The sequence below is a fragment of the Pseudophryne corroboree genome, chromosome 1 (assembly GCF_028390025.1).
Source record: "Pseudophryne corroboree isolate aPseCor3 chromosome 1, aPseCor3.hap2, whole genome shotgun sequence".
Lineage (NCBI taxonomy): Eukaryota > Metazoa > Chordata > Amphibia > Anura > Myobatrachidae > Pseudophryne > Pseudophryne corroboree.
In genome coordinates this window covers 497,917,925-497,942,389 of record NC_086444.1, presented here as the reverse complement: position 1 = coordinate 497,942,389, position 24,465 = coordinate 497,917,925, and the positions used below count along the sequence as shown (strand labels likewise).

Here is a 24,465-nt window from a genome sequence, read left to right as displayed (position 1 = left end):
GTTCGGCCCGCTGCATGTGGGGCGGCTGGCGGGGGGGCAGATATCAGGCAGTGCGGCTCACCCAGGAGCACGGACACCGCACACTGCTGGGCTCCCCGGCTGCCTGGCAGTGTAGGGGGGGGGATGTCAGGCAGAGCGGATCACGCAACCCCCGCACCTGCCTCTCCACCACACGCCACTCTGCCACCCCTCCACCACTCCCCTGCCCCTCCCTCATCCACCAAACCTCCCAACCGCAGACCCCCCTCCACCCACAACATCTACAGACACCCTACCCCATCCGCAGTCATCCCCCGAACCGCCCTTTCCCCACCCACAGCACCTCCTGACCCCCTACCCCACCCACGGCCCCACTGCACCCGCCTCTCAACCACCCGCACCGCCTCCAGACCCCCTCCCCATCTGCCACACCACCGCACCTGCCCCTCCCCCATGCATGCCGCTTCCGGACCCCTTACCCCACCCGCAGCGCACTTGCACCTTCCCCACCCGCAGAATCTCCTGACCCCCTACCCCACCCGCGGGCCCCACTGCACCCCCCATCCGCCAGATCCCCGTACCTGCCCCTACCCGCACAACCCCCGCCCCTCCCCCACCCATAGCGCTTCTGTATACCACTCCCCCACACATCCACACCCGCAGCCCCTCCAGATCCCCTCCCCCATCCACGGTCCCCCCACATCCACTACATTCTTTACAGTGTGCCCTGCAGCTGCTGTTCACACCGTTGCAAGGGCCTACGCCCCCTTCACCATCCGACGCAGGGGTTAAGGGGGCGTAGCCCCTTACGACGGTGTGAAGAGCGCCCGTAGGGCGCGATGAAGCACCTAGTATATATATATATATAAACATATATATACATATATATCACCTACATACTACATATTGCGTAGCACTGTACAAACAAATTTCACACACTTTTAAGTCATTTAGCTTGTTTAAATTGTCACTGTCATTTTTATGTAAACCAGATATGACATTTTAGAATAATTGCATTTCAGGTGGTAAAGAAACAGTAATAATAATATTTCAGTTGTATAATTTGTGTACTTTTTTTCCAGACTGTGACATTGCATGCAAATCTTGCCATTCATCAGGAACTTGTGATGAATGTAAGGGAGGCTTATTTAAAAACAGCCAAGGCCTCTGTGTGTCACATAAGGTATGCACACCTCAGGAATATGAAGATGAACACAAGGGCTGTGTCCCATGTCATAAGAAGTGCTCAAGATGCATGGGAGCCACTGATCACCAGTGCCTGAGCTGTAGCGTGGGCTACTATCTTCTAAGTGAGTATAAAAGCAGTAATAATAGCAGGGTTGGCTGGTTTAAACTATATGTTAAAAAAAAAAAAAAAAAATTATTATACTGTGACTAATGTATGTGCAAAAAAGCATGTTATGCTAAAAAACTATTTTATTTATTTAAGCTGTTTAATGCCAGTGGCATGCCCAGTTCTAATGTTTAATGCCTCCTTTTATACAGTGTGTGTGTGTGTGTGTGTGTGTGTGTGTGTGTGTGTGTGTGTGTGTGTGTGTGTGTGTGTGTGTGTTTCTCTGAAAAGTGCTTATGCATTTTCCACTTTGTATTACTATTCAGATTTATTTAATTATAAGTAATAAGTAAAACATTGGTTTTATTGAAAGATGTAAAATAAATCATATCAAAGCCTAATAACGTTGAATTATTAATGTTAGAAAGCATTCAAGGTTTCTAATACATACCAATGTTTCACAGTATTAATATAATGAGCAGGATTCTTTTTTTTTTTTTTTTTTTCATTAAAACAATCAATGCAAAAAAAGTGGTCGAAAAAAAAAAGTTTAAAGAAAACTATTTGTTTTTACACAGTTTTTTTTTTTCCAACCCTGAATAATAATAATAACTTGCTTACAAAGAGCCTTATTTAGAATGGGCAAAATCCAATTTTCATACCTCCCGAATTTCCTGCTGTCCCACCCGCGGGCCCCCAATGTCCAGGGGTAGCACTCACCGCTGATCTGCATTATAGATGGCCATTGACCATCGATGAATGAAAATCATCAATGGTCTATACCTGATTGTGAATACTGTTACCATTGATAGGGAAGAACCAGATGGTTTCCTGCCATTGATGCTATAAAACTACCATATGTTGGTTTTATACCACCATAGCTCCGCCCCCAACACCTGATTGACCTGCAGCCAAGTAAATAGAAAAGCAGGGATGACAATCTGTGGGTGAAACCGTCAATGGTTCCCTTGCAGATAGTTTTACACTATCGAGGGTAACCATCAATGATACTATCCATGGTAACCATCAATGGCTGACCCTTCGATGGACATCCCTACTCTGCATAGCAGCAGAGCAGTGGGTAAATAGATGTCATGTATATGCGCACATCATCTCTTTACAGCAACACCCCTACCCAAAAGGCCATGCCCTCTTTTTGAATGCACACATGACTTCGGCGCATGCACGGTCCTAATTTGCAGCAGAACAATGTTGGTTAGTATGCATTTTTGGATGTATGATATACTGCAAGCAAGTATAAGCTGAGAACTATGCGGATGTGTTCAGTTACAAGTGACTTATTTAGATAACTCTATCTGCACATGTTATATCTGCCTCCCCTGCAGTGCACATGGTTTTGCCCAACTGCTAACAAAGTTCCTGCTGCAATCAACTTAGAATTACCTCCATAGTGAGCTCTTATTACTGCAGAAATGATCAGTGCCGCAAGTGGACATCTTACTGGCCCGGCCAGTATTAACAGTGACACCCCCAGCCCCCCCCCCAGCCCCCCCCCCAGCCCCCCCCCCCCCCCCCACGTGCTCTCTAGCAAACCTACAACACCCCCCTCCAATGATCTTCCTCGAGCCCCCAGCACTTATCCTGGCCCTTGAATTCCACTGGCACTTGTACAATCTACATAGCAGTTCTCACCAGGACTTCTACAACCATCCTGCACGTTCTTGTTGTCACATTTCCTGGATATTCTCACTGTGTGGAGGTGGGACCACAGTCTGGTGAAGCCGGGGCAAGTAACAGCCTGCAGTGTCACCCAATCAGCCTTGTGCCCTGGGCAGCAGCACCCATCACACAGTCTTCAATGTGACCCTGGAAATGAGATTTCCATTACTCTGTGCAATGTAATAACTCACAAACACAAACAATAAAGCGACACATAATGAAACTAGTCCAGATCACTCTAAAAACATAAGTTGTATTTAATGAAAAAAACATTATAAGTTACATATAATTAAAATAATTAAAACATTACTACCATGCAACACTTGCACAGACCACTAGTGGCAAAGTTACTGTAAATGGCAATGTAGTGATAAGACAACAAAAATTAAATCCTGGGGAGTAGAAAAATCTATTCGGTGTTGGTGATTTCAGTTTAAGATATTAAAATGCTTATAATAAAGTTAAATGTTTCTAGTACTGACCATTATGATCCTACAACAATTGTGCTAAGTATTATATGTGTGGGAATGATATACTGTATGGTTGCTTCAGTGTTGAACTTTTTGGATTCTCAGATTCTACATGTGTGGAGACATGCCCTATTGGATATTACAAAGAAGAGGAAAAAAGGCATTGTGTTCCCTGTCATAGCAACTGTAAGACGTGCACTGGGCCGCGCCACATTGACTGCCAGTCCTGCAGAGAGGGATTGTACTTCCTGGGTCACAGCTGTTATGAGCACTGCATCACAGGGTAAGAATTACAGAGCAGTAGGAGAAAAGAGCTATTTCCATCACACTCAGACTAATCCATGCACTTCATCATGATGTGAAACAATGTGGTAAGACCTGGTAAACTTTGAAAGATAATTCAACCCAAAACAAAAATTTTACTTACCTGTGATGCTGTGTTTATTTTATCCAGAGAGTCCCTCAACAGTCATATGTGCGCTCTGTGCAGCAGAGTTCGCTCATGCTGGTAATATGTTCTTGGTGGTCATCAATCATGCTACTTGATTGAAAAAAGATTACTTTACAAGAAGCTATACAACAAAAGAAAAGGATTACCAGTGCTGGCTGATCATGTATGAATAATAGGTACTATACATCCGAAAGGCTTAGTGAATAAAAAAAAAACATTTATTCCACATATAAAAACACATAAGAATCAAAGAATAAAATTAAAAAATAGTAATTAAAATTGCCACAATATGCCTGAGTTGATGATTTGGATGTCCACATGAACGGCTAATGACACTCAGAAAGTACTAATGTCACTGGAGATGTCCATCACTAATCGGTTAATTTGCATAAAGCCGATAATTTGCAGGTATGAGGTATTTACCAGAGATCCTGAATGCAGAAATTGTCCACCTAATGAATGGCTGGGTCAAATTTCCTCCTTATCATAAGGGAAAAGGTCCAGAATGGGTGGATACTGCAGTAGGAATGTCCAATGATGGTATGCCAGAGTGTCAGAAGAATGCCAATGGTGGTAGACGATGTCAAGGCAGGCAAAATAGCTCAACGCGTTTCGCTGGTTTATATAGTCCAGCTTCCTCAGGAGCAAGTGCTACTTGATTGAAAAAAGATTACTTTACAAGAAGCTATGTGAGTGTGTTAGACTCTCCTCGCTCCTGTTCTTCTAATAGAGATTACTTACCGCAGAGTACACACTGCCAGTGGGAGAGTGCAGGAGGGATCTCAGCAGCTTCAGATGTAGGGGAACCTGTGGGATTATATGAGTAATCGATTGGCATTGGGTATTTAAGTTAGCATGTGTTCCAACTGTGGTGCATTGTGGGTCTTGAAGTTGCTCACATTTCCTTGACAATTCCTGAGTATTCCTGAATTGTGCCTCAAATGCTAAAATGTTTAGTAGTCATTGTCTATATAGCAGATGCTCAGCTCCTGTTGGCTGGCAGTGATAAAGTTGAATTTACAGTACCTCTACGTCAGGCCAGTGTGGAGGCAAATGCATTTGCATGACCTGGCTTACCAGAGGTGCAGTGAACTGAACGCCCAGACTAGGGCATGTAGTGCCACTTTTCATAAAATATATATCTCTATATATCTAAATCTATATATATATCTATATATATATCTATATATATATATATATTTATTAGAGATGAGCGGATTCGGTTTTACTCGGATTTACTCGGTTCTCAAAACGGCATCTGATTGGCTATCCAAACCACGTGACATCCGTGAGCCAATAAGATGCTGTTTTGAAAACCGAGTAAATCCGAGTAAAACCGAATCCGCTCATCTCTAATATATATATATATATAATGTTTTCTTTATTTAGTTCAAGTAATTGTTCATTTTCCTGCCCTAGATTTCGCTATCCTGACGTGGTGATAATAATGCTTGTTTCACCATGGTTCTTCTTAAATAGGCTTATGAAAGGATATTGCTGGCGATATCCAGGAATAGCTATTGCTGACCCAGCGGCTTTTAAAGTATGGAGAGGACCTATCTAAGGGGAATTGGCCATTTTCATTGGAAATAGATATAGACTCCATATCTAACATTTATTAAGAACCATTGTAGCCGCACACACTTATATCCCTTATTCAGCTATACATATCACAGACGGACACTCAGTCTGAGTACATTTTCTAATTGTCACAAATTCAGTATGCACCAATTTGATTGGTCAAACGAATAACCCCTTCTTTGTTTGACCAATCAAATTGGTGCATACTGTGAATTTATGACAGTAAGAAAATGTACTCAGACTGAGTGTCCGTCTGTGATATGTATAGCTGAATAAGCCATTTATCTCTGTAAATGTTGCGAAGCGAATGGTTTTTATCGACTCTGTGAATAAATGTTTCAAGCTCATTGTTTCAATGTATTTTTAAGTTATTGTAGGTAAGACTTAAATTATCTTACCATTATTAGCGCCCTCTGATCTGTCTTTTATATATATATATATATATATATATATATATATATATATATATACACACACTATGGTCCATTTCCCCGCTGAATGGCTCTGTTGGAATAAATATATATAACAGTAATAATAATAATAATAATAATAATAACAACAACAACAAAATTTATTTGAGTTAAGTCATCTTGGCATTACTGACGGAAATTATAAAATTAGCAGCTTTAGATAGTTATTAGATAAAGGTGTAACCATTATATTGAATAACGATGGAGAGTACTGTGATGCCCTGGGGACTTCCCCCCTGTTGCTGAGTGCTACTGAGGCTGTAGTGCTATGCCTCCATGATGTGTGGCCACCTTCTACTATCATGCAGTGGTGTGCACTCTCTTTCCCGGTTCTTCAGGACAGCAGATGTATTAAGCCTAGAGAATTGATAAAGCAGTGATAAGTGAAAAGGTGATAATGCGCTAGCCAATCATTACAGGTTTGAAAAATGACAGTTAGGAGCTGATTGGCTGGTGCGTTAACTTATCACCTTCCACTTATCACTTCTTTATCACTCCTGCCGAGTTAATACATCTGCCCCAATATGTTGGGAGATTTTTTCACTGCGAATAACCATGTCACCAGCCAGGCTTCCATTTAGCCAGGATGCAGGGAGTATAGGCTTAACATAGCCTCATTCCCCTTACAGAACATGTACAAGTCAATGCCTTACAGTATGCAGCTTTTAAAAACCTCTTTCATTTCTCAACTCCAAGGCTCTTGATTTACAGGAAGAGGGCTACATTATTTTACTACTACAATATGGGCTCAGAGGCTGAATTAACACACACAAAAAGTCCTACATTAGAATTGATGGAATTAGTCCCAAATGGTGAAGGTCACAAAAAAAACCTTGGAGAGCTGCATTTGGCCCAAGACCACAAGAAGGACAGCCCTGTTCTAATCATATTCATATACAGTATTTTATGTGAATATTTCATTTATAGTTGGTCTTGCAGAATCGTGTGTACGGTTAAATTACTATCAACACTGCTGCATTTACTAATAAACATATATAATGGCAGGAAATACACAATTTTCTGTCAAATGTATTTAGTACAATTTAATCTTTGCAATTGGAATTTGATAAACAGACCCTGAAAATTAAATCTAATTATTTCCAGAGCTTCAGTACAAGGTGACCCTGTGTTCTATCACAAGAAAACAACTTCTTGGAAGTGCTACAAAACACATTAATGTTGGCTTTTAAATGCTTACATAGCTTTATGACTCATTTTCCATGTGTCTTCCATGGTTCTGGAACAGCACATACTATTTCATTAAAGAGTACTTATAGTGGACATGTCATCCTTCCCCACATAAAACTATACTGGTGGCTTTGACTTTGTTGAATGTATTACACTTGGTAAATAAAAACCAAAATATTGTAATGGCTGATAGTTATTATTATATAACTAGGTGCTTCATCGCGCCCTACGGGCGCTCTTCACACCGTCGCAAGGGACTACGCCCCCTTAACCCTTGCATGCCTTTCTGGGGTTTAATATTTGTATTATATGGAGTATTACCTGCATTCCTTTGTTAGTGGTTAAATATTGCACAATGAAAGGGCGTGCGATGGTGAAGGAGGCGCAGCCCCTTGCGACGGCGTGAACAGCACCTGCAGGGCACGATGTACAGAATGTAGCGGGTGCGGGGGGGGGACTGCGGATAGTGTCTGTAGATGCTGCGGGTGGAGGGGGGGCAAAAGTGGGGGTGGGGCCCGGATGGGGAAGGTTCGGGAGGTGCTGCAGGTGGGGGAGGGGCAGAGGAGTGGGGGATGCAGATGGGGGAGGGGTCCGGAGGCACTGCAGGTGGGGGAGGGGCAGGGGTGCCACGGGTGGGAGAGGGGCAGGTGTGGGGATGTTGTGGATGGGTGAAGGGTTCCGGAGGTGCTGTGGGATGGGAAGGGACAGGAGTGCCGGGGGTGGGGTAGGGGACCGCAGGCACCATGGGTAGGGTAGGGGAAGGTACGGGTGGTGCGGCGGATGGGAAAGGAGGTCCGGAGGTGCTGCAGGTGGTGAAGGGGCAGGTGCGGGGGTGCCATTGGTGGGGGAGGGGTGGGTGAGGGGGGGACCGCGGATGGAGGAGGGTGTCTGCAGATGCTGCGGGTGGAGGGGGGCAGGTGTGGGGGGAGACATATAAGGGGGGTGAATGGTGGAGGGGGCCTGGAGGTGCTGTGGGTGGTGAAGGGGCGGAGGTGTGGGAGCCGCGGGTGGTGTAGGGGGTCTGGAGGCACAGCATGTGGGGGAGGGGTGGAGTGCCGCATGTGGTGGAGGGGAAGGTGCGGAGGTGTGGTGCATTGGGGAGAGGTCTGGAGGCGCTGCAGGTACTGTACATGCCATAAAAGGTAGTTGGAGGGTATGCAGTAACAGGGCCAGGACAGGGGTGACAGGGTCAGAACAGGGTTGACGGGGCCAGTACAGGGGTGACAGGGTCAGAACAGGGGTGACGGTGCCAGGACAGGGGTGACGGTGCCAGGACAGGGGTGACGGGGCCAGGACAGAAATGACAGAGACAGGATAGGGGTGACAGGGCCAGGGTAGGGGCGGCAGGACCAGGACAGGGGTGACAGGGCCAGTATAGGGTTGACAGGGCAAGCACAGGGGTGACAGGGCCAGGATAGGGGTAACAGGGCCAGCATAAGGGTGACAGGGCCAGGATAAGGGTGAAAGGACCAGGATAAGGGTGAAAGGGCCAGGATAAGGGTGGCAGGGCAAGGCCAGGGGTGACAGGGACATGACAGAACACAGGGCACGGGAGAGATTGGTATTAGGGACAAAACAGTGGTGACAGACAGATGTGTCTTACCGGAGTCACTGCTGCTGGCTGCTGCTGTTCCACTCCAACCTGTTGGGATCTGCTGCTGCTGGAGACTTGACATGGCTGACTCTCTCAGGCTGGAGTCCTGCTTACTCTGCCCGTCCGCATCCCTCCCCCCCTCCTCAGTCACACACCGCAGACCTCGCGCAGCTGCCGGGCACTGTGGTAAGGTGAGACTGGACATGACTGGTTAGCCCCCAGGAGATGCTGCGGCTGGAGGGAGGAGGGGGTCATAGCATGCACGTGGCGCGGACCTCGCGGCTGCCGGGCACTGTGGTAAGGGGAGACTGGGAGTGACTGGTTAGCTCCCAGGAGACGCTGCGGCTGGAGGGAGGAGTGGGTCGGAGCCTGCAAGCAGCTCGGATTTCTGCAGCGCTACCCGCCAGCTAAACTGTGTGAATGAGCTGGGCGCACCTCACTGCGGGTGGCAGCGCTGCAGCTAGCGGTGGGGTTGCCGGGGCTGGAGATAACAGAGGCAGTACGGAACCTGCACAGCGGCAGGTGCCCCACAAAATTGCAGCTAAGAAGCGTGGAGTGTGCCAGGAAGTGACGCTCCTCCGCGCCAGAGAGACCCTGCTGAGTATGCCGATGTGGGGGGTCAAGTACACAGTGAGCCGGTGCCCGTCTGTCTGTATGACATACCCCTCACACACCCCCATACCTCCCAAATGTCCCGATTTTCGCAGGACAGTCCCATTTTTTGGGGTCTGTCCCGCTGTCCCACCCACGGGTCGCAGTGTCCCGCGGGGGGGGGGGGGGCAGTTGGAAAGCTCCTGTACTCGCTGTTCTGCTTAGCAGAGCAGCGGTGAATAGTGGAGACAGAGGGAGAGGGGGCATCAGGGTAGTACGGATTAAGGGGGGGTTCCAGCAGCAGAGCCAGATTAAGGGGGGGGGGCAGGGGGTACGTACCGTTGGCCCCACAGTTTTAGGGGGCCCCCGGGCTGGAGTAGCTCTGTCCCAGCTCAGAAGCTCCCCCCCCCCCCGTCCTGCCAGCAACAACGGCAGCATTGCTACAGTCAGCACACGCTGCTGCGTGTTGGTAGGTCTGTGGTGTTACAGGGAGGCAGCAGTCTCCCTGCTTTCTTCTGCCTGTGCGGGTGTGTAGGGTAGAGCGACCACCTCCTCTGGATTTAGCCCTAGCTGAGGGGCCAAAATCCCATTTAAAAAATAAAAATTGGAATTTGCATAAGGGGGCGTGGCCGCGCGGGCCGCGATTAGGCCACGCCCCCAAACCCACAGCAGGCACAGCAATGAGATAGGGCTCCCCTGTCTCAAGTGCCCTGGGCCCCCCGGACTCATAATCAGCCCCTGGGGGCATGCCAGCAGCTCACAGAGTGCTGGGCATGCCCCCTCACTGACGAAAACGGGGACCCTCCCGTGAAGCCACGCCCCCTTTTCGCCGAGTGTGTGTCCCTCCTTCTGCCTGAAGAAAGCTCCTGCAGAAAGCTGGGAGGTATGCACCCCTGCCTGTGCCATGCCCATACTATCTGCTTCTGCTCCTAGTCTCCTGTAGATTTGGCCAGATCTGTGACTCATTTGACTAACTCCGCCCAGTGTTGTGACTCCGCCCAGCATTAGCAAATGAATCACAAAGTCACAGATCTGGGCTATTATATAGGAGATTAGAACATTGAACTTTATTATTAAACAATAGTATGGGGCAGAGGTTTTCTTACCATAATAGCTGGAAATGCACGTAGCTACTCATCGCTAATGGACTCTGCTCTTATGTGTTAAAAAGAAAATTGCAAAAAAATGATATATCCTTTGAATCTTTGTTTATTACCCTGCACCCTTTAGTATACTTACCTCTTGGACTCCCTCATTGGCAGTGCACAAATCACAGTGAAAATGGCATGGCCACCATTTACTCAGAGATTTGCACATGTGCAGTACAGAAGTCACTGGAAACTAAGCACAGTGCCAGAGTCTACGCGTATATGCGCCTTGGAGAGAGGAGGGAGCCAGGATTGATGCTGCACAAGCAGCTTCTCCTGTCTTAATCTGCTCCTGGTATACAGGGGAGGGGTCCTGGGGTGCACACCGGTAATGAGAGGTGCGACCCTGCGGAGACCTTTCAGTAGAACTGCATACAAAGAAAAAGGTTGCAGGTGCACAATTCAAACATTACCAATTTATTAATAATAATCATTGCAATAAAATTTTGCATTTTAAGCGAGGTTCTTCGCATAGTAATGGCCATAAGTAACGGCTTGCCCACCGCGTCCAGGTAACCTCATTAGTCGGCAAGTCCCTAACATTTTGGGGGGTACAAATCTAGGGTGCGGGACCCCCCAAAATGAAGCAGCTGAGTGACCCCAGGGCAACACAAAAGTGAAAAAAAATATAGTGAAAAAGTGAAAATAGGTTAGTGAGGGAGGCTGCTGAAAAGAGCAGGGGTAAATTAGTGAGAGGTAATTAAGTGAGAGATAAAGTAGTGAGAGGTAAAGTAGTGAAAAGTGAAGGAAGGAAATTAATTACATTGAAACAAAACACACGATAGGGATGAAAGTAAATATGAAAATAAGTGTTAATATGTGTTGCTCCTGAGGCAAAACAGCCACAACAGTCCAGGGGGACCCACACCCCGGAAATGCACCCCCATCTGATAATCCAAAATACATTTGTGCAGGACTCACCTTGCTCTGCATGCAGTCTAAGAAATGTCAGGAACCTAATTAAAACCAATATATAGGACAGGTGCTATTACGAACCTTTTTCTTTGTATGTTAATCTGCTCCTGGGTAAGGTCAAGCCTGATGGGACTACATGTTGCTGGGTTCGTCTCGGAGCAGGCACGTTTTCCTCTACTCAAGTCCTAAGTTAATTTCTGACCGATATAGAGCTCATGCTAATTAGTAGTGCCCAAGGCCCCAATGACAATGCAAGGATAAACTTGCAATCATCATCATCATCATAATAATAATAATAACAACAACCTATGGCTCTACTGTGCTAGTTTGTTGCATTCCACTTGGCGAGAATCAGGCGCTGTAGAGGCCTGGAGTGAAATTGGGTATATTCCACCATGTCAAAGATTGATATCATAGAGCCCAGTGTCTGCATTGCTGAGTGGACTGAGACCCGTGGACTGTGATCATAACTGTGATGTGGCTGTGGATGCATAACTGCAATGCTGCAATCTTGTCCTGAGGAAGGAAGATGCGTTGTACGCTGGCGTCCAGTAGTGCTCTGAGATGGGATGAGTTAGGATTTGGACCAGTTAACTGTAGGTGCCATTTCAGCAACTCTGGGGACTGCCCCAGAAGAAGGAGGTCATCCAAGTAAGATAGTATTCGAATTCCATGCCGTCAGAGATGGGCTGCCATCACTGCCATGAGGTCGGTGAACACCCTGGTAGCTGTGGACAGTCCGAAGGGTAGTGCCTGGATTTGGAAATGCTGACATAGGACGGCAAATCGGAGATATTGCTGATGACAGGGTGCTATAGGTACATGTAGGTACGCAACCTGTATATCCAGGGAGACTATATAATTCCAAGGTCACATAGCCAGGACAATGGATCGGAGACTCTCCATACGGAACTTTGGTACCGTGAGGTATTTGTTCAGCAACTTCAGATTCACAATGGAACGGTATGACCCATTTGGTTTCTGAACCAAAAAGAGTATAGGATAGAACTCCTGACCCTGTTGTGCTCATGGAACAGGCATAATGACCCCCGACTGTAGTAAGGAGTGAATGACTCTTTTCAGTGCCTACTCTTTGCCGGGGTCTGTTAATGGAGTGGTAGGAAAGTATTGTCTGAGAGGACGCTTGAGGAAGGAAAGAGCACACCCAGGCATCAGTTGTGACTTAATGCCATCTGTGGGCAAACTGAAGAAGTCGACCTCCCACCCTGGGGTCCACCAGGTGGAGACCCATCCTGTCAGGTTGAGGGTTTGTCCTCTGGCTTGGTAGTTGGATGTCTAGCGGCCCAAGCCTGCTTGGCTTTGGGTTTGGAGGTCTTGATGGTGCGAGACAATCGTGTAAAGGTCTGACCTTTGGTCTTGCCCTGTGGACAAATGGACCGAAAGGATGAAGTCCGAGGTCGCACTGAGGAAGCCAAAGGTAGGTAAGCTGTCTTGGAGGTTTCCAGTTTCTCAACAATCTTGTCCAGCTCTGGTCCAAACAGGACCTCGCCCGTGATGGTAGGGCTTCCAGGTCCTTCTTGGCATCCGAATCTGCCTTCCATGAGCGGAGATACACAATGCAGTGAGCTGCAATGGAAACAGCCGAAGCCTTAGAGGATAACAGAATAGCATTCAGAGCAGCTTCACCAATGTAATAGGCGACGTCTCTGATATTAGCAAGTAGAGACAATTGTTCCTTAATAGGATCAGACGTGAAACTATGTTCCAGGTTATTGGTCCAAATCTCTACAGCTTTAGCCACCCAGGCTGTAGCCGTGTCCGGTCTGGTTGTTGCTCCTGCAAGGGAGTACTGAGATTTGAGACATGCATCCAGTTGTCTATCTCAGTCGGGATACAAAGGATGAAACTTTTAATGAAATGCGTCACATGAGCATCCACCGCAGGTGGATTCTCCCACTGTGCACAATTTGATGTGGGTAATGGGTAAAAGGAGGTGAGCTTTTTAGGAACCCTTGCTTTGTTAGACATAAGTGCAAGGAGTGTACACACACAAAATGGTAATGTCCAGCGTGTAACAGGAACAGTATGTGACAATGAGCTCAAACAAATACAATATGCAGTAAAGTGTGGCATAATCAACCCAATACACACCAGTATACAAGGGTCACTTAGAGAGAGAAAAAGGTACAGGGAAAGCAATTGTATGTACAGTGAAAGAGAGTGAAATACAAGCATCAGTACTAGCATAAGTCACACACAATGCAGAGTATTCAATTTAACTGCAATGGGCACTTATATCAACTACATGTGGAGGAGGCTAGAAGGATGCAGCGCTGTGTATAACCTGCTATGTGGAGAGGTATACAGGGAGACTCAGACCACCGCTCCTGAAGACCTGCAGAGCTCTGTTATGGCTGCCCAGCATATTTTGGTGAAGGAGGATGAGGGAGAAGCAGCCCAGGGCGGGAAGACTGCAGTGGAATGGTGCCCTGGGCTGGTAGAGGTGCCGATGGAGAAGCGTTGACCTCCCCTATGCTGACTTCCACCACTGGTTCTCCTGGCCTGCAAGGTTAACCAGCGCCAGTATACATGTCAGCCCTGGTGGTCTAGTGCGACCACAGGAACACTTAATGGTCTGGGAGTACATCAGCGCCACCAGTCCATCTTCCGGGACCGGCGCCATGAGGACTGCGCAATGCGCGGGTCCCACAAGAGGGGACCCACCTTACCTGTCCCCAATGCCATCCGGTTGCAGTCTTGGGTGCCCCTGTGCCTCTGCTACTGGAAGGTGTTGCCAGGGGTACCGCCAAACTCACCTACCCAGTCATGGTGTCGCGGCCTGGTTTGGGTGCTGAAGCATGAGCATTGGCATCCTCTGGACTGTCTGGCACTAATTGCTCAAAGAAAAATATAAAAAGATTAAAGATAAAAATATAAAATCTTGGGCTGCAGTGTGCAGCCCCTGTTCAGTGTGACCAACTCCTGCTGGCATCGAAAAAAACCTGAAGTTCCTGAGCATGTGGGCAAGGTATGAGGGGAGAGGAGCCCAGTGCATCCTGGGAGGCTCATGAACTTAGCTGTTAGGTGCCTGATCATGGTCTCCACCATCCATACCCCAGTGTTAACCCTGTGGATCCCATGTATCTTGAAGAAAAGCATTAACAAAGGTAAGTTTTACCATAACTCTTATTTTCTGGAGTGCTACATTGATGGATATTTGAAGAAACTTTAATCCTCTTTACATATGTCACCAATCACAAAAACACTGAACACCACAAAGCTGCTAAAAGACTTAAATCTATTGAGGCTTGGGGAGCCCAGTTCATTGCCCAATTTTAGCATCTTGAACAGTAAAAGCATAAATATTTTCACACCAGTTTGAGCCCCTGAATCTTAATCTCAATGGGATGTAGTGAGGACCCCGGCGGTCAGTATCCCATTGGTCAGAATCCACACAGTCACAATGCCGATGGATCCCGGTGAGTATTCGGGTTAGGGTTAGTTTTATGGGTAAGGGTTTAGGTTAGCTACTAGAGGGAGGGTTGGGCTGCAGGAGGGGATGGTTAAGGTTAGGCTACCGAAGGGCATGGTTAGGGCTAAGCTGTGGGAGGGGGTGGTTAAGGTTAGAATACTCACTGGGATCAATCGGCATCGTGACCGCCCGGATTCCGCTGTCAGGATTCTGGCATTTCGTACCCTGCCTATCTCAAATGCCCACAGCCTATTCTTCTTAAAAAAAAAGCACACTGATCATGGCAACTTACAAAAAGACCACTTAATCCATGAGATTCAGAAGAAGTCCAGTGGGGTCGTGGTGCAAAAAGAAGTGAGAAATTACAAAGATATTATACTGTCTTAATCACCGGTCATGTAAGAGTTCATAAAACTGTGGAAATAGTCGACATTAAAAGGTGGTCCGGTCAGCTAGCCAACACACAAGATGACAATATTCTGCATCGTATTAAAATTAGATTTCTCATGTTTGCCTTACCGTGCTATTAAAACTCTTTCTTCAGGACCTTGGAAGTCCATTTCTATGGACTTTAAATCAATTCAATTAATGATTAATCAATTAAATCATTTTAACTTCATCCTCTTATTAGGATACCATTATAGTGATGGTGGGCATATGTACCTTAGCCTTCTTCCTGGACCGAATGCTCTATGCCAGCAATTAGTGAGATTTATCAAATTAAATTTAAGGCCGACCCAGCTCTGCTCGGGCTCAAATGCCCTTCAAGTGTCTGCATTCTTAGCAAGTAGGCCATGGAGTATGGCTCTCCACAAAAAACCTTTAAGGTGACAAGGAGGCAGAATACTGTGATGGTTTCAAATCTCAAAACAACTCTCTGCTGTTAACTTTGAAATTAAGTTATTAAAATTCTATGCAAAAGAATCTAGACAATGTTTCATTAGTCCACATGCATAAAGCCTCCAAAAGCTCCACTACTGGTTCTATCTAGAATATATAACGGATGTCCTGAACGGGCTGCACTCCCACAGGTCAAAGGTCCGCTTCAACATCTTGCTAAATGGAAAGGGTATAGTAAGGACATAGGATCCTGCTACATATACTGTATTCAATGTCAACTAATTGCTGCCTTTCACTAGTGACCCAATCAAAACCTGGGTGTCTGGCAGTTGCTAGGGGGGAACTTTCAGGTCATGTACTGCGGCAGTCCCTATAAACTTGCCCTAGTGTGCAATTTTCAAATGCCCAGAAGATCTCATGGTTAGTCTGCAGAGGCTACCATTTGAGATGCCTTTCCTCTGAAATTGTGTGGCTGCTGTGCTGCCACAGGGTTTTTCATGTCACTATCCATGAGGTTTTCAAACTGGCAACTCTGGGCTACAACAGTGCAGTCTCTGCATAGTGAGCCACTGGGTCATTGGAGGGGAAGCAGTTAAAATACCGCCAGTCGGGATCCAGTCGGTCACAATACCGATGTCGGATCCCAACAGGCGGTGAAATGCCGCCGCCAGAATACCGGCGACACAGGCTATTCTTCCTCTATGGGTGTCCACGCCCCGCTGCTGGCATTCTAACAGATGGGATCCAGCTGTCTGGATCATGACAGCCGGCATCCTGTCCTCCAGGGAATTTTATGTATTCCCATTTAACAAAAGGCTGCATGCTTTTAATTTCTTAGTGTAGACTTGTATGTATCCCATTATATGTGACAATGCGTTAGTAATTGTGAATGCTGCATGAACTTAAAATTGATGCATATTGAAAGCAAGTTAGAAAGTATTTGTGTCCATCCACTTACATTATGTTTTGCCCTATTAGTGTTAAAGCATGTTTACAGTGCCTTGCTAAAGTATTCACCCCCTTTGCATTTTGCATCACAACCTGGAATTAAAATGGATTGTTTGAAGGTTTGCATCATTTCATTCACAGAACATTCCTACAACTTTGAATATGTTTTTTTTTTTATTGTGAAGCAAACAACAAATAGGATAAAATAACAGAAAACTTCAGCGTGCATAACTATTCACTCCCCTAAAGTCAGTACTTTGTAGAGCCACTTTTTGCGGCAATTACAGCTGCAAGTCGCTTTGGGTAAGTCTCTATAAGCTTGCCACATCTTGCCACTTGGATTTTTTTCCCATTCGTTAAGGCAAAACTGCTCCAGCTCCTTCATGTTGGATGGTTTCCACTTGTGAACAGCAATCTTCAAGTCTGACCACAGATACTCAATTGGATTGAGATCTGGGCTTTAACTAGGCCATTCCAACACATTTAAATGTTTCCCCTTAAACCGCTCGAGTCTTGCTTTAGCAGTATACTTTGGGTCATTGTCCTGCTGGAAGGTGAACCTCCATCCCAGTCTCAAATCACAGGCAGACTGAAACAGGTTTTGCTCAAGAATATCCCTGTATTTAGCACCATCTTTCCCTCGACTCGAAACAGTTTCCCAGTCCCTGCTGCTGAAAAACATCCCCACAGCATGATGCTGCCACCACCATGTTTCACTGTGGGGATGGTGTTCTAGGGGTGATTGGATGTGTTGGGTTTGCGCCAGACATAGCGCTTTTCTTGGTGGCCGAAAAGTTCAATTTTAGTCTCCTTCCTCCATACATTAGCACCTTCCTCCATACATTTGGGGAGTCGTCCACATGCCTTTTGACAAACTCAAAACTTGCCTTCTTATTTTTAACACTAGGTAATGGCTTTTTTCTGGCCACTCTTCCATAAAGCCCAGCTCTGTGGAGTGTACGGCTTATTGTGGTCACATGCTTAGATACACCAGTCTCTGCTGTGGAACTCTGCAGCTCCTTCAGGGTTACCTTTGGTATTTGTGCTGCATCTCTGATTAATGCTCTCCCTGTCCGGTCTGTGAGTTTTGGTGGCGGGCCCTCTCATGGCAGGTTTGTTGTGGTACCATGTTCTTTCCATTTGAAGATGATGGATTTGATGGTGCTCCGGGGGATCATCAAAGATTTGGATATTTTTTTATAACCAACCCTGACTTGTACTTCTCAACAAAAATTTCCCCGAACTTGTTTGGAGAGTTCCTTGGTCTTCATGGTGTGATGCCTCTTGCTTAGAGGTGTTGCAGCCTCTGGGGCCTTTCAGAAAAGGTGTGTTTACTTTATACAGACAGATCATGTGACACTTAGATTGCGCACAGGTGGACTTCATTTCACTAATTATGTGACTTCTGAAGGTAATTGGTTGCACCAGAACTTTTGAGGGGCTTCATAGCAAAGGGGGTGAATACATATGCACATGCCGATTTTCAATTTTTTATTTTAAAAATTATCTTTTATATAAATTTTTCTCATTTCACTTCACCAACTTAGACTATTATGTGCATATCCATCACGTAAAATTCAGATATTTTTTTTTTTATATTACAGGTTGTAATGTAACAAAATAGGTAAAAAGCTAAAGGGGTGAATACTTTAGCAGGGAACTGTACTTGGCTTTAAATACACATGGATTAAATGCATAACATTAATGTGTGTACAACTCATTGTTAGACATAGTTAAGCCAGGGCCGGATCTAGACCTTGTGGCGCCCAGGGCGAAAGTTTCCTTTGGCGGGCGGCGCCCCACCCTCCCGACAGGTAAAAAAGGGTTAGTGCGCACCGTAGGCACGCATAAAAAAAAATAGTGGCGTGGCTTCGTTGGGAAGGGGCATGGTCACAGTTATGCCCCCTGTAGCTGTGCCCTCAGTAGTTGTGCCCCCAGTAGGTGTGCCCTCAGTAGTTGTGCCCCCAGTACTGTGCCCTCAGTAGTTGTGTCCCCAGTACTGTGCCCTCTGTAGCTGTGCCCCCAGTACTATGCCCCCAGTAGTTTTGCCCTCAGTACTGTGCCCCCTGTAGAGTTGTGCCCCTAGTAGTTTTGCCCCCAGTACGGTGTCCCCTGTAGATTTGTGCCCCCAGTACTGTGCCCCCTAGTTGCGCCGCTTACCAAAAGAAAAAAGAAAAATTAATAAATACTCACCATCCCCGCTCCTGCTTCCCAACTGCTGCAGCCCTCCGTCTCCGGCCACCGGCGCCTATCCTCGGATCTAAGTATTTTCTAAGTATTTTCCTAGCAGTATTTTCCTAGCAGGTTCGTTGTTCTAAGTATTAACTAAGTATTTTCCTAGCAGGTTCGTTGTTCTAAGTATTAACTAAGTATTTTCCTAGCAGGTTCGTTGTTCAACATTAATTTCCACATTAGTCAGCTTAGAGACCATGGGTACCAGCTATTGTATAGTATGTAATGCACTCAGTGCATAGGCGTGCGCAGCACATTTTATTAGGGGGTGCACGACTGGAGTTGCGTGCCTAGCCCCGCCTACTGGGCATACCTAGCACCATATATTAGCAGTTAATGCAAACTAAATAATACAGGGAATTTGATTAAATAGAGTGTACAGTGAGGGCTGACAGAGGTTTATTAAACCTAACAATTTGTAAGCCTGGGACCTCGCTGACATCTGGCAGTGTATATTAGCTTTGCAATAGTGCGAACGCTTTCATCGCAGAACGGCTACAGCAAAAAATTGTGCAGTTTTAGAGCAGCTCAAAACCTACTAAGCGCTCGAGATAACTTCAGACCATTCAGTTCCGGATTTGACGTCACTAACCCGCCCAAAGTTCGCCCAGCCATGCCTGCGTTTTTCCTGACACGCCTGCGTTTTTCCGAACACTCCCTGAAAACGGTCAGTTGCCACCCAGAAACGCCCACTTCATGTCAATCACTCTGCGGCAGCCTGTGCGACTGAAATGCATTGCTAGACCTTGTGTGAAACTACATTGGCCACTGTGAAAGTACGTCGCGCGTGCACATTGCACCGCATACGTGCCGATTTTTTGCCTCATCGCTGCACAGCGAACAATTTCAGCTAGCGATCAACTCGGAATGACCCCCGTAGTGAGTGCCGACCACCAACTATCTATATATCTACACACACAAAACTTGCAAGGAAAAAACAGCGGCACTCAGAGGCTTTTAAAGGTGCAACTAATGTATTAAAACATAATAGCATAAAACTCCCAACGTTTTGGGGAAATTTCCGCCCCTTTGTCAAGGTGAACTGCTAACCTTTTCCTCGCAAGTTTTGTATCTATCCAGTCAGAGGGCACCGTAGCACCGGTCCACAAGATTATATATATGTGTCCATAAATAACTGGCACTCAGAGACAGCAAAATGATTCAAAAGCAATATGTGATATGCATTCTTGACATGGATATTACATATTGCTTTTGAATCATTTTGCTGTCTCCGAGTGCCAGTTATTTATGGACCTTTGGCCCCCATTTATCAATTAAAAGTTTTTCTAATGCTAATTAACGTTACCGCTCACCGCGCTTTTTTACTTGTATTCAGCATTGAAGCTGTCGCTGGCAAGCGGTAACGTAAAAACACCCGACAGCGCTGTATGTCAAGGCCAAACAGCGCCGACGAATGCTCTTTTTCTCCGGCGTCCCTAACTACTGTGCATGTACCGTTGTATGCATACTCCCGGCACATGTGCAGTAGTGATTTTCTGGACGCGGCGGCCATTTTGGTGTTCATGCTGACTGGGTTGGTTGCAGCGGAGTCCTGTCTCTATAGCAACCCGGCTGCCGTGATGTATGCTGGGATTGCTGCGGGAGGGGGGAGCCGGAGTGCAGGACGGACACCGCTCTGCATAACGTCTGCCCGGAGCAGACAAAGCCATTTTAGGTAAGCGAGCGTTATTTCAGAAATAGCGCTCGTTGTTAAATAGACTTTAGTGTGCAGCTGTATAGGGAAAATGAAAGGCTAATAGTGCTGCTAGATAGCAGCGCTAGCATTAGCCTTGTTAAATAGAAATTGGTCCCATTTACCACCTACAACGAGTTTCCAGCAAGGAAACTCGTTGATAAATGGGGGCCTTTATGTATCTGTCTTTCTGAGCAAGTTGTGCTTTTATGGGAGTGTATTATATATATATATATATATATATATATACATATATATATATATTAGTGATGAGCGGGTTCGGTTCCTCGGAAACCGAACCCCCCCGAACTTCACCCATTTTACACGGGTCTGAGGCATACTCGGATTCTCCCGTATGGCTCGGTTAATCCAAGCGCGCCCGAACGTCATCATCCCGCTGTCGGATTCTCGCGAGATTCGGATTCTATATAAGCAGCCGCGCGTCGCCGCCATTTTCACTCGTGCATTGGAAATGTTAGGGAGAGGACGTGGCTGGCGTCCTCTCCGTTTATTAATAATATTTGTGCTGCTTATTGCTTAATTGTGGGGACTGGGGAGCAGCTGTATTATATAGGAGAAGTACAGTGCCGAGTTTTGCTGACCAGTGACCACCAGTATACGTTGTCTGCCTGAAAAACACTCCATATCTGTGCTCAGTGTGCTGCATATATCTGTGCTCACACTGCTTAATTGTTGGGACTGGGGAGCAGCTTTATTATATAGGAGGAGTACAGTGCAGAGTTTTGCTGACCAGTGACCACTAGTATACGTTGTCTGCCTGAAAAACACTCCATATCTGTGCTCAGTGTGCTGCATATATCTGTGCTCACACTGCTTAATTGTGGGGACTGGGGAGCAGCTGTATTATATAGGAGGAGTACAGTGCAGAGTTTTGCTGACCAGTGACCACCAGTATACGTTGTCTGCCTGAAAAACACTCCATATCTGTGCTCAGTGTGCTGCATATATCTGTGCTCACACTGCTTAATTGTGGGGACTGGGGAGCAGTTGTATTATATAGGAGGAGTACAGTGCAGAGTTTTGCTGACCAGTGACCACCAGTATACGTTGTCTGCCTGAAAAAAACTCCATATCTGTGCTCAGTGTGCTGCATATATCTGTGCTCACACTGCTTAATTGTGGGGACTGGGGAGCAGCTGTATTATATAGGAGGAGTACAGTGCAGAGTTGTGCTGACCAGTGACCACCAGTATGCGTTGTCTGCCTGAAAAACACTCCATATCTGTGCTCAGTGTGCTGCATATATCTGTGCTCACACTGCTTTATTGTGGGCACTGGGGACCACCAGTATATTATATAGGAGGAGTACAGTGCAGAGTTTTGCCGACAGTGACCACCAGTATATATAGCAGTACGGTACGGAAGGCCACTGCTCTACCTACCTCTGTGTCGTCAAGTATACTATCCATCCATACCTGTGGTGCATTTCAGTTGTGCGCAGTATATATAGTAGTAGGCCATTGCTATTGATACTGGCATATAATTCCACACATTAAAAAATGGAGAACAAAAATGTGGAGGTTAAAATTGGGAAAGATCAAGATCCACTTCCACCTCGTGCTGAAGCTGCTGCCACTAGTCATGGCCGAGACGATGAAATGCCATCAACGTCGTCTGCCAAGGCCGATGCCCAATGTCATAGTAGAGAGCACGTAAAATCAAAAACAAAGTTCAGTAAAATGACCCAAAAATCTAAATTGAAAGCGTCTGATGAGAAGCGTAAACTTGCCAATATGCCATTTACGACACGGAGTGGCAAGGAACGGCTGAGGCCCTGGCCTACAGTATGTTCATGGCTAGTGGTTCAGATTCACATGAGGATGGAAGCACTCATCCTCTCGCTAGAAAAATGAAAAGACTTAAGCTGGCAAAAGCACAGCAAAGAACTGTGCGTTCTTCTAAATCACAAATCCCCAAGGAGAGTCCAATTGTGTCGGTTGCGATGCCTGACCTTCCCAATACTGGACGAGAAGAGCTTGCGCCTTCCACAATTTGCACGCCCCCTGCAAGTGCTGGAAGGAGCACCGAGCACCCGCAGTCCTGTTCCTGATAGTCAAATTGAAGATGTCACTGTTGAAGTACACCAGGATGAGGATATGGGTGTTGCTGGCGCTGGGGAGGAAATTGACAAGGAGGATTCTGATGGTGAGGTGGTTTGTTTAAGTCAGGCACCCGGGGAGACACCTGTTGTCCGTGGGACGAATATAGCCATTGACATGCCTGGTAAAAATACAAAAAAAAATCACCTCTTCGGTGTGGAATTATTTCAACACAAATGCGGACAACAGGTGTCAAGCCGTGTGTTGCCTTTGTCAAGCTGTAATAAGTAGGGGTAAGGACGTTAACCACCTAGGAACATCCTCCCTTAAACGTCACCTGGACCGCATTCATCAGAAGTCAGTGACAAGTTCAAAAACTTTGGATGACAGCGGAAGCAGTCCACTGACCACTAAATCCCTTCCTCTTGTAACCAAGCTCCTGCAAACCACACCGCCAACTCCCTCAGTGTCAATTTCCACCTTACACAGGAAAGCCAATAGTCCTGCAGGCCATGTCACTGCCAAGTCTGACGAGTCCTCTCCTGCCTGGGATTCCTCCGATGCATCCTTGAGTGTAACGCCTACTGCTGCTGGCGCTGCTGTTGTTGCTGCTAGGAGTCGATCGGCATCCCAGAGGAGAAGTCGGAAGACCACTTGTACTACTTCCAGTAAGCAATTGACTGTCCAACAGTCCTTTGCGAGGAAGATGAAATATCACAGCAGTCATCCTGCTGCAAAGCGGATAACTCAGGTCTTGTCAGCCTGGGTGGTGAGAAACGTGGTTCCGGTATCCACCGTTAATTCAAAGGCAACTAGAGACTTGATTGAGGTACTGTGTCCCTGGTACCAAATAGCATCTAGGTTCCATTTTTCTAGGCAGGCGATACCAAAAATGTACACAGACCTCAGAAAAAGATTCACCAGTGTCCTAAAAAATGCAGTTGTACCCAATGTCCACTTAACCACGGACATGTGGACAAGTGGAGCAAGGCAGACTCAGGACTATATGACTGTGACAGCCCACTGGGTAGATGTATTGCCTCCCGCAGCAAGAACAGCAGCAGCGGCACCAGTAGCAGCATCTCGCAAACGCCAACTCGTTCCTAGACAGGCTACGCTTTGTATCACCGCTTTCCATAAGAGGCACACAGCTGACAACCTCTTACGGAAACTGAGGAACATCATCGCAGAATGGCTTACCCCAATTGGACTATCCTGGGGATTTGTGACATCGGACAACGCCAGCAATATTGTGCGTGCATTACATCTGGGCAAATTCCAGCATGTCCCATGTTTTGCACATACATTGAATTTGGTGGTGCAGAATTATTTAAAAAACGACAGGGGCGTGCAAGAGATGCTGTCGGTGGCCCGAAGAATTGCGGGCCACTTTCGGCATTCAGCCACCGCGTGCCGAAGACTGGAGCACCACCAAACAGTCCTGAACCTGCCCTGCCATCATCTGAAGCAAGAGGTGGTAACGAGGTGGAATTCAACCCCCTATATGCTTCAGAGGATGGAGGAGCAGCAAAAGGCCATTCAAGCCTATACATCTGCCCACGATATAGGTAAAGGAGGGGGAATGCACCTGGCTCAAGCGCAGTGGAGAATGATTTCAACATTGTGCAAGGTTCTGCAACCCTTTGAACTTGCCACACGTGAAGTCAGTTCAGACACTGCCAGCCTGAGTCAGGTCATTCCCTCATAAGGCTTTTGCAGAAGAAGCTGGAGACATTGAAGGAGGAGCTAAAACAGAGCGATTCCGCTAGGCATGTGGGACTTGTGGATGGAGCCCTTAATTCGCTTAACCAGGATTCACGGGTGGTCAATCTGTTGAAATCAGAGCACTACATTTTGGCCACCGTGCTCGATCCTAGATTTTAAACCTACGTTGTATC

The 24,465-nt window shown here is 46.6% G+C and overlaps 1 protein-coding gene and 1 long non-coding RNA gene across 2 annotated transcripts in view; one reads left to right on the top strand and one right to left on the bottom strand.

Annotated features, from left to right (window-relative positions):
- Positions 1-4,074: 4,074 nt before the first annotated feature.
- Positions 4,075-24,465, bottom strand: part of LOC134895667 (uncharacterized) — a 47,118-nt gene continuing 26,727 nt past the window's right edge. Inside the window, exon 2 of the long non-coding RNA XR_010171932.1 lies at positions 4,075-4,681. This is a non-coding gene — a long non-coding RNA (uncharacterized LOC134895667). The remainder of the gene's footprint in view (positions 4,682-24,465) is intronic.
- The window catches only part of LOC134932092 (proprotein convertase subtilisin/kexin type 5-like), a 28,649-nt gene continuing 21,893 nt past the window's right edge, over positions 17,710-24,465 (top strand). The window contains exon 1 of the mRNA XM_063926159.1: positions 17,710-17,854. Coding sequence (XP_063782229.1) covers positions 17,710-17,854 — 145 coding nt within the window. The remainder of the gene's footprint in view (positions 17,855-24,465) is intronic.